The 13,803-nt window shown below is 38.4% G+C and overlaps 1 protein-coding gene across 2 annotated transcripts in view; it reads right to left on the bottom strand.

The window, feature by feature from the left end:
* HMCN1 (hemicentin 1) overlaps positions 1-13,803 on the bottom strand; it is a 184,698-nt gene that overhangs the window by 26,476 nt on the left and 144,419 nt on the right. For both annotated transcript variants that reach the window (XM_085315669.1, XM_085315668.1), the window contains 17 exons: positions 12,396-12,579; positions 12,123-12,220; positions 11,441-11,719; positions 10,666-10,856; positions 9,428-9,509; positions 8,476-8,612; positions 5,738-5,879; positions 4,757-4,901; positions 4,027-4,154; positions 3,256-3,412; positions 2,966-3,087; positions 2,596-2,760; positions 2,274-2,381; positions 1,646-1,783; positions 1,350-1,484; positions 810-1,079; positions 238-428 (listed from right to left, as the gene is read on the bottom strand). In XM_085315669.1, the coding sequence (XP_085171795.1) occupies positions 238-428; positions 810-1,079; positions 1,350-1,484; positions 1,646-1,783; positions 2,274-2,381; positions 2,596-2,760; positions 2,966-3,087; positions 3,256-3,412; positions 4,027-4,154; positions 4,757-4,901; positions 5,738-5,879; positions 8,476-8,612; positions 9,428-9,509; positions 10,666-10,856; positions 11,441-11,719; positions 12,123-12,220; positions 12,396-12,579 (2,672 nt within the window). The remainder of the gene's footprint in view (positions 1-237; positions 429-809; positions 1,080-1,349; positions 1,485-1,645; positions 1,784-2,273; positions 2,382-2,595; positions 2,761-2,965; positions 3,088-3,255; positions 3,413-4,026; positions 4,155-4,756; positions 4,902-5,737; positions 5,880-8,475; positions 8,613-9,427; positions 9,510-10,665; positions 10,857-11,440; positions 11,720-12,122; positions 12,221-12,395; positions 12,580-13,803) is intronic.

Raw genomic sequence — 13,803 nt, 5'->3', positions numbered from 1 at the left:
TTGATTTCTCTCAATTTGAAAGATGACCTACAATTTTTTTTTGCCCTTCTGGAGAAAATAACAATTTTTATCAGATATTTTAGTCCTCAGTGGAAAATGATATGTATATAAACATGTATATAAAACAAAATAAAATAAAAAGACTAATCCAGCAATTGATGAAAACACAGAGGAATAAGGTTTTTTTCTTATTACTTCCAAACCTGTTTAGTCATAGTTTAAATACAGGCAACTTACAGCAACATTGTCCAAAATGAGGTCTCCATCTGGCACAGACCTGTATTTGCCTGCTGTATCTGTTAACAGCATATTGTCCTTCTTCCAGTTTATTGTTGGCGTTGGAATCCCATCAGCCACACAAGACAGAACAGCCTGGGAATCCTCTGTGACAGTGTACTGCGCCTCTGTACTGCGGATCCTGGGTGGAACTGTGAAAAGGTTAAAAATGGAATAAATATCACCTCATCTATCAGCCAAGCACTAACGTAAAAATGTACTATGCTGAAATAAAAAAGACATTGCTTGAATCTTCTGTATTGTTTCTTGTATCCAGCAGTGACCAGCATTAAGTGTGCTAGAGAAAGGTGCGCAAGACACATAATGATGTGGAAACCGAATTAAAAAGATTTGTAAACCCAAGCAATTGGTTGGCATTATGAACCACATGCTCCTAAATCCCTTTATTAGTAGCACTCCCTAAGCAGCAGAATTTTCCTGAACTTCTCCCTTAAATCCTAGCTCCTAACTCTCTGTAACTTCATGCCCTGATAAAGGCCCAATGTACATCGTTTCTTTACAGTTCCACTTACTGTGCACGACGAGCTCCATGCTAGAACTGCTTGTCCCTGCCAGGTTTGCTGCTACGCACGTGTAACGGCCAGTGTCACCTGGCTGTATGAATGCAATCTGCAGAGCACCAGTGCTAAGAATTCTTCTTCTGATGGACTCTGTTATTTGCTGTCCATCTTTATGCCAGCTGATCTCTGGCCCAGGGTAGCCTTCAGCCTCACACGGCAAAGTGACAGAATTATCAACAGGAACAACATACTCCTGCAGATGGGACCTGATAACAGGAGGAACTGAAAAAGAATTAAGAAAACTTAGAAGAGAATTATATGTTCACTTTTTAGTGACAATAATCCTAAAAGCATGCTTAACTCCTAAAGTAGACAGACTATTAAAGCAACTAAACTTCCTGGGCTCTGTTCAGTGTGATGTCAGCTGGGAAAGCACTAGGTCAAGTTGTGTCGCACAAAACTGGTTTTTGACCAGCTGAAAGTGCGCTTAAATTCTTTATTTGTCAGTTTTTACAAAGCATYCCTTCAACAAGCATTCAAGTGATGACTTACCTTGAACTTTCAGCTTAATCTTCCCCAGAGCTGTGCCAGCTGGATTTTGAGCAACACACATGTAAGTGCCAGCATCTTCAACAGTTGATCTTGCAATCTGCAAACCGCCACTGGGAAGAACCATATAACTGTCGCCTAAAACAAGCATCAGCAAAGTAGAAAACTTGATAAATATAAACATAAATAAATGAAGGTAGGTATACACACATGGTTCCTTATATTTAATATTCAGAGAAGAGAACTTTTTTTTTGTGATACAGCAAAGTAGACTGGAATTACAGGCTTTAAGAGGATACCTGTTGTGATTACATTGATGCCCTCCTTTTGCCATGTTATTATGGGTCGTGGTGTACCCGTTGCTTCACATGGTAATAGAATGGGATTGTTCACAATGACATCCAGTATCCCTGGCTGAGTTTGAATAGCTGGTGGTTCTGTGGAACAAAAGCAAAAGCAAAATGCAACCACTTTAGAATAATTTTCATGGCTAGAAAATAAGAGAAGATACTAAAATTGCATAACCTGAGAGTCTGAGAAGGCTGAACTTGCAGGAGCTGGCATCTGCTGTCCTTACGAAGAGCTCCGTAGGATTGCTCTCACATTAAACAAATATGCTCAATGAGAGTATGGGCACAGAATATGGCTGTCCATACTTCATGCAGTTTGCCATTGCAGATGCATTCTAACTTAACAAAAAGTAAGAAAAAGCTTAAGAAAAAAAATAGAACAGCATTTACTGGATGGCTCTATCCAAGACATCAGAGTTGCAATATGCAGAGTAGTGACCGAGTTGGTGAATAATCAGTGCACTTGAGCAAGCTACTAGTTGTGACGGTCTGGTCTGGCCTCACGGTTACTCTATGCACATATTAAAAGGGCAACGCTTACCGACAGGCTGTGTTTTCCGTTCGGCTTTCATCTTACCGTGAACATGAAGGGTAATATGCCTGTGCGCTGCACCAGCTGCATTCCGGGCTACACAAGTGTACCGTCCCGCATGGTCTAACTGAGCAGCAGGTATTTCAACAGCACCTACCACAGAGAGAGAGTTCACTATAACATATAGTAGTGTCCTGTTTTCAAAGAAAAACTCTCTTATGTACATCTTAAAAGGTTGATATACTTATCCTAAAAATATGAGAGAGCTGGTTGTTCGGGGGATTGTATTTAGTTTTTAAATTCTAGATAGGCACAATGATCTCCTTTCACCGATTTTCTGTGGCTAAGCCCCAATCACACATAGTACCTGAAGAGAGAATTCTGAAGCCATCTCCTCTGGGAAGCAACTTTATGCCATTTTTTGTCCAATGAACTGAGGGTACAGGAACCCCTGAAGCCGTGCAGGAAATTATTACTGGAGACAGTTTTGTTACCAAGAGATCTGTGGCTTCATCTGCTATGGATGGGGGCACTAAAGAAAGATCAGAGTTAGGGTTATTTGACAATTTTCATTTTACAAATTCTTAGAAATAACTTAATATCTGACTTGGGAAAAGTAGAGACTTAAGGGTATGGGTATCATTAAAGAACCATGAAAAAAAAAAATCTCATCTCAGCACTGAAATACCCCAAAGAAATTCTGGGGTATRTGTGTGTAATAGCAATATCCCCTCTACCTTGAACAGTGAGCTCAACCGCTCTTCGATCTTCTCCTGCGTCATTTGATACAGAGCACTCATAAACAGCAGTGTCATCCACAGTGGGAGAAATGATTACTAAAGAACCTGAAGACAGAAGTCTAAACAAAGAAAAGAGAAGAAAGYAGAGCCATTAAAACACTTCTCAGGTAATCAAAGTACTGAATTTGTTGCCATACAAGATTAGACTAAATATGGCTGGATTTTTAAAATGCCAAAATTAATCCTTGAAAAYTGGAAACCCACAATGAAAAGAAAACACCTCTCACCTGTACGTATTCTGGTTCTGGTCAACATGAAGCRGATGCCCATTTTTTGYCCAGCTAATTKCTGGTCTGGGAATTCCAGTRCTTTCGCAAGGCAAAGTGGTCTGCATGTTTACTGTAACTGTAATATTGCTATGTCCAGGAGCAAYGGCTGGAGGAACTAAAGGGCAAACAAAGCCAAATTATTCAGATTGACTATGAACACACACACACAAACACCTCATATCTATCCACACCACACCTCATCTCCATAAACACACAGCTAATTGCTTGAAAACGTTCACTTGACTTTTATAAAATAAAGAGTAACTTGACATTAACAAGCTTAGTAAACAGGTAGCACAGAACGTGCCAGTTCTACTTCCAGTTGTCACACACACACAACAGATAACAAGGAATATGTATTTTTTTATYGCAAACCTGTGGACTGTATTCCTAAGACTGTAAATTTCTCTCTCTYTTTTTTWAATTAAARAGCAACGAAAAGAGGGCTAATTAAAATTGAATTTGACCAATGTGACCAACTGGAATCAGCTAGAATTTAAGCATGAAACTGAATTTAACTGATTGCCTGCCCTATAAAGAGTGGTCTTGATAAGACTCTAGTCAGTCTGGAGAGCTTTGTCAACTTGACAGAACTCCTTTCTGTAGTACAGGCTCCTCATTTAATAAGATCAGTTTTCACTATACTGCTCAAATGGGAAAAAYTATAAAACTGAATTATACTTGAGACTTATTTGAACATGAAGAATTATCTAAATGCAAAATATTTACCAATGACCTGCAGATCAATTCGTTTGCGTTCAGTGCCAGCTGTGTTGGTTGCCATACACATGTATCTTCCGGTGTCAGTCACATGCGCTGAGTGGATGTGCAGAGATCCATCCTCTAGTACTGAATATCTGAAACAAAGCCATGGATTTTTGCCCCCTGCCCAATAAAGAGAACCATAGACAACTCTGATAGCATGGAGGAAACAGATGACTCAGGATACACAGAATAACCTAAACATGTGGCATCTTAATTTGGCCACAGTTTTCCCATTTGGTTGTATTACACTTATTGTGACTCTTTTCCTTTTTCCACAGGGTGAACACTCAAGTGGCTTTGGATCTACATGAAATTGCTCGGTTCCGTCTCAAAGCTCCATCCATTTCAAAAAAATGCAAAGTTCCTTCACTCTTGAAATCTTTYGCTGTTGAAAATCCTCAATATCAGAGGACAAATCATAACATTTAGGTTGTCAAAGGAGTTGTATTGGTTTCTTAATAATAAAAGGGAAAAGCCTCTGGCGCTGCTACTCTTTTGCAGAATAATTTCTTCAAATTAGTTTCTGTCACAGTATGTTCCACATTTGGGTCCATTTGAGARTACAGTACAAACATTAGTTCTAATCTGTGAAAACAAAACTAATCTGCAAATCTGAGTTGTTTGACCAAACTTTAATTAATACCTTATTTAAAAAAAATACTGAAGACTATTTATTCGGACTATTAAACAATACCTGGTGTTGTTTCCAGAAAAGATAGCTCCATCCTTCCTCCACGTAACTCTTGGGGTTGGTACTCCTTCTGCAATACACTCCAGAACAGCAGAAGCATTTATACGCACAACAGTTGTTTGAGGACTGCTTCGGATTGTAGGAGCAACTGTAAAGGTAAAATCCCAGATGATGCATCAAAAAAACTTTATGCTGCACTGATTGAAACTAGTCACACAAACAGGCACAAGAACAGGTATGGGGACAACTGCAACAATACTGGTATCACACAAACAAGTTTCTTACCCTTTTGTGCAGCAAAATTGCCACGATGCAGTAGGGAATGAAAAACAAATTTTGTTTAAGATTACTGTAAAGACTATCTACTATCCTCTGCAAACACTATCATACAGCTAAAACAGCAGAAGTTTGGCGTATTTAGTTTAGCAAAACAAGGACTGCAGTCAATACTGTTGTTCTCCAACTAAATTAAGAAGGAAGAAGAATTTTTTAAGCATAAGGACAGTCATGGGGGAGAAGGGGCAGGCTAGTACATATGCCTGGGTTGTGAAAAGCATAGAAATAGGAAGAAAATTTCTCATTGTCACCATAATGTCATAATAGAACAGTTTCTCATCAGAAGAGAAAGSAGAAAATAAATAGGTTTGAAATGAAATTTAGGAAGTACAAAAATGCCTGTGATATTCAGGCCCTATGTTCCTACTCTCAGTACAGAGACCAAGCCATAGTTTTCAAGTAACTTGCAAAACCRGCAGCCAAGCCAGAGACGAACCCAAATCTCTCAAGATGCCAGTCAAATGCTTTAAGAATTTGTCTAGATGGTGGCACACACGAGGAAGTACACCTGGTCCCACAGTTTAAACAGCCTAAGTGGCCCGCACTTGGCTACGAAGAGACCAGTAAATACTTCTTTCTTGCCATTTTGACACCAGTCAAAATACCATACCAAGATTAACATACTCAAGAAGGGATCCGTGATTTTACCGTGTACTGTGAGCATGAACTCTCTGGTCATCTTTCCTGCAATATTACTTGCCACACAGGTGTAGCTTGCTGTATCACTGAGGTCAGCATTATTGATTTGCAAGTATCGCCCACTGGATAGGATTCGAACTCGGGGAGTTCCCTGCGGAGACAGACAGTTTGACAGATTTAGTTTCACCCTCGTTCCCCAGGCAAAGACAGAGCCTTCTTTTGTTGCAGAGTAACGAGACTCAGAATAGAATACCAGAGAGAAATAGGGGGCTGAATTCACTGCTGGCTTAACTTTGTTTACACATCAGTGAARATAAAAGGATGAACAACACTTAATTACCTATCTCTGAAAATTTCAGTGGAGTTTTAGAAAATTTATTGCTTATTTGTTCCACCTTGAAATTTCTGCTGGTGCTTCTGCCTGAGTAAGAAGCTTTTTTGATTACAYAGCCAAAGGGTTTTAGTGTTTTTTATAGAATAGGGCAACTAACAGCACATTATGGATTTACTTTTTTCTAAATCCAGGCACGCTACAGACAGAACAAATACAAGCTCCTCTACACAGTTATTCAAACATCACAGTCTTGACTGTATGATTTAAATGCAGGGATGTTTTGAATTAAAATAAGATTTCAATCTGAAATTCTAACTTCCTCCGATCCTCTACCATCACCCAGACACCTCAATTATTTGAAGGCAAGGAGAATCATATTCCACGGTGCATCTCTTTCCATGCCCGAAGAGCGCTCCTTTCCAACTGCTTTATATTAGTAAGTCACTACCTTACTTTGAGGTTTAAAAAGCAATCACATGTTCAGTAGGACACCAATGTTTTCCTGACATCTGTAGTATGTATTTATATAACCTAAGCTGAAGAAYGGGAACAGTGGTAGGGGATAAAATAAACCTAAGTCTGCTGCTTAAAGTTCACATGACAAATTAGGAGGCCTGTGTCTGGATGAAATTTCTAACTCAAATTTAGTGTCAGAGGAGAGATAACTCTAGATATAAAACTTCCCTACTTTGTTATAAATCTAAAGGCAGTAGATTTACCACACTGCCCAACAACATGTCTCAGACCTCACATGCTGAGATGAATTCCTGAAGCAACAGGAGAACTCATATAACAAAAGTTAATTCACCAGTGCTCAGCTAAATATCTGTGACCATCATTGTGYTTTCTATCGCTTCTTTCTTTTCTTGCAAATAACTCCTAAAAGTGGTTTCTTCTTTTCAGGCTTTATTTTAGTTAAGAGTGTTTAGAAAAAGTAAAAATCTCAAGTATAGTTAAAATGCAAGCATTTCAAGAAAGACTGAGCCCAAAAATAGGCTTCCAAGCCTTGTTCAAACTTGTTTTTTATAAAGAATCATTATCCAAGACCTAAAAATTGAAATGAAATTCCAAGACCTAAAAATTGAAATGAAATGATACTCGAGTCTCTCACTATGAACGAAGAGCATTCAATGAAAGAGTGTTTCTCCTAGTTGTTTCTATCCACCTTTTCTACTTCAACCAAGGTAACAGCCCTAGCAGCACCTTGTCTCATTAAGACAATCTCTCTCAATACTCTTGCTTTTTCCACTAACGCTTCATGCTTCTGAAGTTACAAAGAAGACAGAGTCTAAAGGACAGGATGTCAGAAGTAAAGCAAAGAAGCAGGACCTTTCGCAAAAGACTTCAGACAGTAGAACACTGGAAATTTCATAAGCAGCTGTTATTTTAGCATACCTTTCTACTTATTAATAAGCACTAATGAGAAGTAAAACTGGAACCAGTCTCAAGACAGAGCACATTTCTGATATGACCGYTCTGTACCCTTGCTAACAAGATGCTTGTCAGTATTATTAGGACTAATAATTAGGAAATTACCTGAACCAAAACAGTCCGATTACAGAAATATCTTCCAAAGAAATATCTGAGAGGTTTGTATAAAACAAGTATCTGCACTCACTATAAACAAATCACAGTTAAATTTTGGATGAAGACTACTGGATCGACTATAGTAACAGGTGAGGCAATTCCTAAACYGAATCTGTTTCCTCTTTATTCACAAATACAGATCAAAATGGGGGAAAACTATTGATTGGATAAATTCAATTAATAACTGAACTTAAAATGATCAATTGGAAAACASCTGGTTACTGACTGAAAGATATGAGTGATCCTAAGGAGAGGATGAGCAATAAAAGCAGCTTCCTGTGGAGACTATCCTCATYTTGTCGGTTACCTCTTAGCTGGCAAGGATTYGATGCCTTACATGAYACTACCTGGGATTCTSAGTGAAAAGATAACATTTGATACAAAAYTGTGGYAGTTAGCAATCTGCTTATTTGTTTTCAATGTAAAGAATTTAAATTCCTTTCTAAATGCTACTAAAATATGAGGATGCRTAATATACCCAAAGGAAACAAAGTGCAGWCTTTTCTCAGCTACCTTTCCTGGGAAGCCATTCAGGAGTATACCGAAGGCTTCTAGGATTGTTCAGAGGATCCAGAAGGAGCAAGGGATCCCCCTAAAGGAAAAAAGAACAAGTAACAGCAGGAYGGCCACTTCACATGCCTGCTAGCTTCAGGTACTCATTTCAGACTACCTCTGTTTGTACTGGGGCTACTCAGCTTCTCTTGAAAGCAAGGGACCGTACCTTCACTGCACTGAAGGGGCAAGCGAGCAGAGAAAGAAACCTCAAGCACTATAYGTAAAAAACAAAGGCAGCAACAGCCTAGTACAAGTAACATAGCTGCTATACCTCTAGAAGTTCTCCATCTTTAAGCCATGAGACTGTTGGAGGTGGCACAGCATCTGACTTGCATTCCAGTATAACTTGTCTGTTCTGCAACACAGTGAGGTCCTGAGGACCACTGGTACCAGCAATGTTAGGAGGAACTGTTGCAAAAATTAAGAAATACAAAAAAACACCACACATATGAGCTACCATCAAAATCACTCYGAAAAATTCCATTTTATTTCACRAGATGCAAAAAACATGCAAAGCTAYAGTGCCTATTAAGTAGTTTTATCTTTCAATACCTATGTTAAGTAGGTTRTCTACAAAGGTCATCTTTGTTTAACTGATGAATCTGTTTTTTAAATCGCATCAGAAACTATTTGGAGTAGAGGTAGCAGAAGTTCCCTCATCTCTTCATCAAGAAACCTGGGAACTATAATTTTCAAGAATTTTGATGCTTATYGTAGAACTGCAGAAGTCCTGTCCATACTTCCTTTTCTGTCATTTCATTGCATGTATTCATTTCTGGATACAGTTCCCATCTTTTTCTTCTGAATAACTAMGATTATAGATATCAGTATACTCAATCCTTTTTCAGTAACAACAACAAACTTGGTCCAACTGAAAAATGATGAAGTATGCTTGTATCTATAATATAGCTATTCAAATTGTAACACTTGAAATTATAACAGAAYTGTAACACTTGAAATTATAACAGAAAGCAGTTACACCAGTTGAAACTTTCCCTTTTAACTGACAATTAAAAGGGTAACCAAAGGTAAGGTTTAAGATAAGGGTAACTATAAGTAACTAAAATTAGTTACCCACACACAGAAGTTAACTATCACTTTCTCAAAGCACAATTATTTCATATTTAATAATATGTAACTGGTTAAATGAGAAAACTGATACACATCTCATTTTTTTTTTTTACAGTATCAAGGAATAATATTTTTTCCTAAATTAAGCTTACCATGYACTCTCACTAAATATTCCTTGTCATCATCTCCTGCTGGGCTAGATGCCAAACACGTGTATCTTCCTGTGTCCTCCACCTAGAAACATCCAAGCAGCTTCAGGAGAAATTTCAGGATATGGGAACAATCCAGAAAAACAGTGAAACACAAACTTTGGCAGCAATTAAAAGCAAAGACAATGAACAAGGAATGCCTGAAAATAAACAAGAAAATCCCGAAAATTTGTCTGTTTTACCAGGGCAGGATCATACAGAGGTGGCTTGAAAGTGCAGGACCCAAAAAGAATCTCCTTGAAAAACGTGCCTGCAAGAAGAATCTCTTCTCTTTGTGCTGCTTTTTGCAATTGGTTATCAACAAATGTAGAACTGACTATGGGTACCAGCCTACGCAAGGGTCAGTTATGGGTACGAAGGAAAGTTTTTTTCTGCATGCATGCTCCTTAATATCTCTGTTAYATTTACAACTCTTCACTGTAAATTCAAGGAGTGTGCGCTTACAGTCAGACTGCTCATCCCAAGCACCGTCTCCCACCTGTGCTTGGTCAACTTCACTGGCTGATTGTAGGTGACAGACCTTTAGTTTCTTAGCGCAGTTTTATAAAGGCTATTTTTTCTAGCACTCTCTTACASCTTAAATTGATCTAACACTTTTTGCATTATTTTTAATAATTTTTCTCCCTAATTTGCACACAGATGAAAACAAAATACACCCAGTTTTTCTCTGAGATCTATGGCCTATACATGTGAGACGTGAAAAAAAAAAAAGGGGGGGGGGGAAAATCTGAGGTAATGGAAAGACAAAAAAAGCTGAGGAAGAAATACAAAATATGAAGGAAGATAAGCAGGAGACTGAAACATGAGTCAAAAATGCAGGAAATGAGCAATATTCGTACTGAATAAATAAAGAAATAAAACCAAAAGGGTTTACAAGCACAGCAATCAGTGCTAAGGACAATGCGTCAAGAAGCCCCAGCAAAATAAAAATAAATAAATAAATAAATAAATAAATAATCACAGTAGTCTGAAATGTACTTGAGCTAATGGACAGAAGAGGTAGAATTACTTGGTCACTACTTAACCTACGGTAGCACTGTTTGTCCTGCAGGAGAAACTCCAAGGCAAGACTTGAAAAATATATTCTTCAATCGTCTTTTAGGACATGTCACAGGAGGCAGTTTTGCAAACTCCTCTAGGGTTGTTTTCAAACTGAGCACATTTTGAAACAAACAGTTCACCTGAGCACTGGTTATTCGAAGCACTTCTCTCAGGACATGAACATTATCATTCTGCAGAAGYGGGCGCCCGTCCTTCATCCATGAGATTTTGGGGACTGGAATGCCAGTGGAGATGCAAAGAAGTTCAAGGGGGTTGTTAACAACCACAGACAGCTCTTCCGGTTGATCAGAACCATTGATACGAGGCGGCTCTATGGAAGGAAAACCACTCAAGTTCTTCATGGACTCAACCAACCTCTAAAACCTAATACACACGCCTTATGCTTCGAGTTTGTAGACTTAGTCTGCGTTAACATTATTTCTGGCTTTGTCATGAATCCACTGAGCATCTCATATAATTTTCCTCTGCCTCTGTCTAGTAACTTCTGTATCTTGTGAGTCTAAATTAGTATTCAGAAAATGTTTCCATAATTCTGGATTAAAGATATTACATAGACCAGTGAAGATTTACTTCAGCTATGTCAGTTTACAATAGCTGATTATCAAGCTGTCAAGCTGCATTCCTACTAACCAAAGTTATCTGTCTAAACCAAGTTACTCCATAAATCAGTTTACTGTTAATTAGTATATTTATGTACTTCTAAAATCTTGAGAAAAACTATACTTCATATTACACATTCACACATCTTAAGGTGAACTTCCATTTCTTCATTGGCCTTATTCATTTATCACATAAAATCTTGCTTAAAAATACTTTTTACTTCTATTTTAAAATTGCTGTCTTGGGTAGATACGTACAGCTCGCATTTTGTTCRACTGAAGGATTAGCACTTACCCAGCACTTTCAGAGAAAAGTGCTTGCTAATATCGCCAGCTTCATTTGAGGCTACACAGGTGTATTTGCCTGTATCACCAGTCTCTGCTTTGACAAAATGAAGGACCATTCCTTGGTTTTTTGAAGCCAAGTGAGCTCCAAGGCTTAAAGGATGTCCATTTTTAAACCATGACATAGTTGGGGTGGGAATGCCATCAGTAAAACACTGCATTGAAGCTGAATTGCCTCTTACTATAGTCACATCCTCTGTTCCTCCCGCGTTATCCATACTTGGCGGCACTGCAGAGAAACAAAAGATCTGGTTAATACGAAGTACACCCAGAAATTAATACTTCTTATAAAACAAATGGAATGCAGCTATCCTTTTGCATTTCCCCACCTCATTACATTCATGTTTAATACATGTGTTGAAATTCAACTRGAAATTATATATTGTTATTCAGCCTAAAAAAATCTGCGGCATGTTATGGGTGCCAAGTCAAGTAAAACTCTGGGGGTTAAAACAATTTCCATATGAAAAATCTTTAGAAAAGTGAGTATTTTCCTAAAGGTTATCTACGTAAGATATACTGTGAAAGTTTACAACTTCGTGCTGGCGAGAAAGGAAACAGAAGATTAGGATWAGAAATCAATCAAGTAATATCACTTTATTCCCCGAATACAGCATTTCAGAGAAACTTACCAAAAACTTGAAGATTGTAATGTTTGTTGTCTACTCCAGCTTTGTTAGATGCTACACAAGTGTACACACCAACATCAGATACCTGCACTCTGGCAATTCTAAAGAAAATAAAAATCATTTTAATTCAGCTGTAAATGGAATATATTATGATGCCTTTAATATGGCACAGTTTGGATCAAATTTTATWCTTGTTTGCAACGATATTAGCAGAGTTCTGCTGGTATAGCAGATGAAAGCAGGTAACTCATCTGGTTAAAATAACTGAAAACCAACCTGAGAACCTGTCCACCTGAGAGCAATCTGACTTGTGAGGAGATAGAAAGAGGAAGACCATTCTTTAGCCAGTTTATCTGTGGGAGTGGAGTTCCAGTAGCAGCACACTCAATATTTATGGAGGTGTCCGCACGGGCAGTGAGGTCCTCTGGTTCATCTTTATTATCGGCTATTGCTGGTGGAACTACATTTTGTAAAKGTTGAAAAGGGAGATATTAAGCAAGATAGCAACCCAAACCAAGGTAAAAATACAGCACCTAACGCAGTAAGAAGCTGCCGCCCATTTTTTGCAAACTAAGTCCTCTAGCAGTAATGCTGAGCACTAATTAACATCCATTTACACACRCAAAACCAGGTGCACAGCAGAATGGCAACCCTCTTTTTTTTATTTATTTATTTGCTTATAGTTGGGTTGTGCTTTTTACAAAGAAGTTGTAATCAGATGGTACRTCACACAAATTGCCCTTTCCTTGGGAATCTACCAAGCATGCTAAGGGAGGAAAAAGTATGGGAGACCGTAGGCAAGGCAAGCACGGGGGAGCCTCAGAGCCCRATACTCATGGCAGGAAGAAGCAAGTGGTTGAGCCTTAGAGTGGATGGAATGAACCTTGGGGACCAGAGGGGACTTGGCCGAGTTTGTCAAGTTACCTGCTTAAACAAGCCAAAGGTGAGAGCTGGAACCACACAGSACGAAAGTTATAGTATTAGCTTCTAAATCTATATGCTGACTGAATTTTTCAATACAGAAAACTTCCAAGTGACTGGGTAACTATTCTGGCTGATTATTCTAATGCACTCTTTCCTGTCTGCCTTTTTGTTTATATCTTAGTTTGAAAGCCTTTTGGTTTTGGGAGCAAAAAGGGTCAACTATACAAGGAAGGTCTAGGCACGTGTATCTCCAAGCTTTGGCTGACRTCGTAACGTCCCATCACTGATCATGACTGTTGCACAGGTAAGACTACCTTCAGTAATCATATCTTGGACCACAACTGATAATACAAACTAATCAAGCCAGTCTCTTCATGGATGTGATGTGCCAAAAATATCTTATGCGGTTATTATTCAGTATTACCATTATTTATTAAATCAAAGGTCACCTCTTATTAGTCTGCTCAACCTAATACTCCAACTGACTCTGAATCTCCCAGTATATAGCTGGGACAGGCACACTTCCACCTCCATGAAACACTGCCTGTGCCAAGCTCTTCATTCTATGAAACTATTCATAGTATTTTGTGAACCTGTCTTTTACAAATTAGAATGTCGACACTACATGGGTAAAGAAGATCTATGCTCACTGTCTTCTGTATACCATTTTGTATGAGAGAAGAATGCCATCCAAAATTTTATTTATTTAAGTGCTTACTTAAAAAAAAAAACTATTAAAAAACTATTTCTTGGTCAGGGG

Source organism: Rhea americana, unplaced genomic scaffold, assembly GCF_003343005.1.
Source record: "Rhea americana isolate MKP2758 unplaced genomic scaffold, rheAme1 scaffold_434, whole genome shotgun sequence".
Lineage (NCBI taxonomy): Eukaryota > Metazoa > Chordata > Aves > Rheiformes > Rheidae > Rhea > Rhea americana.
The sequence above is the reverse complement of the archived record's forward strand: the minus strand, read 5'-3'. Positions and strand labels throughout refer to the sequence as shown.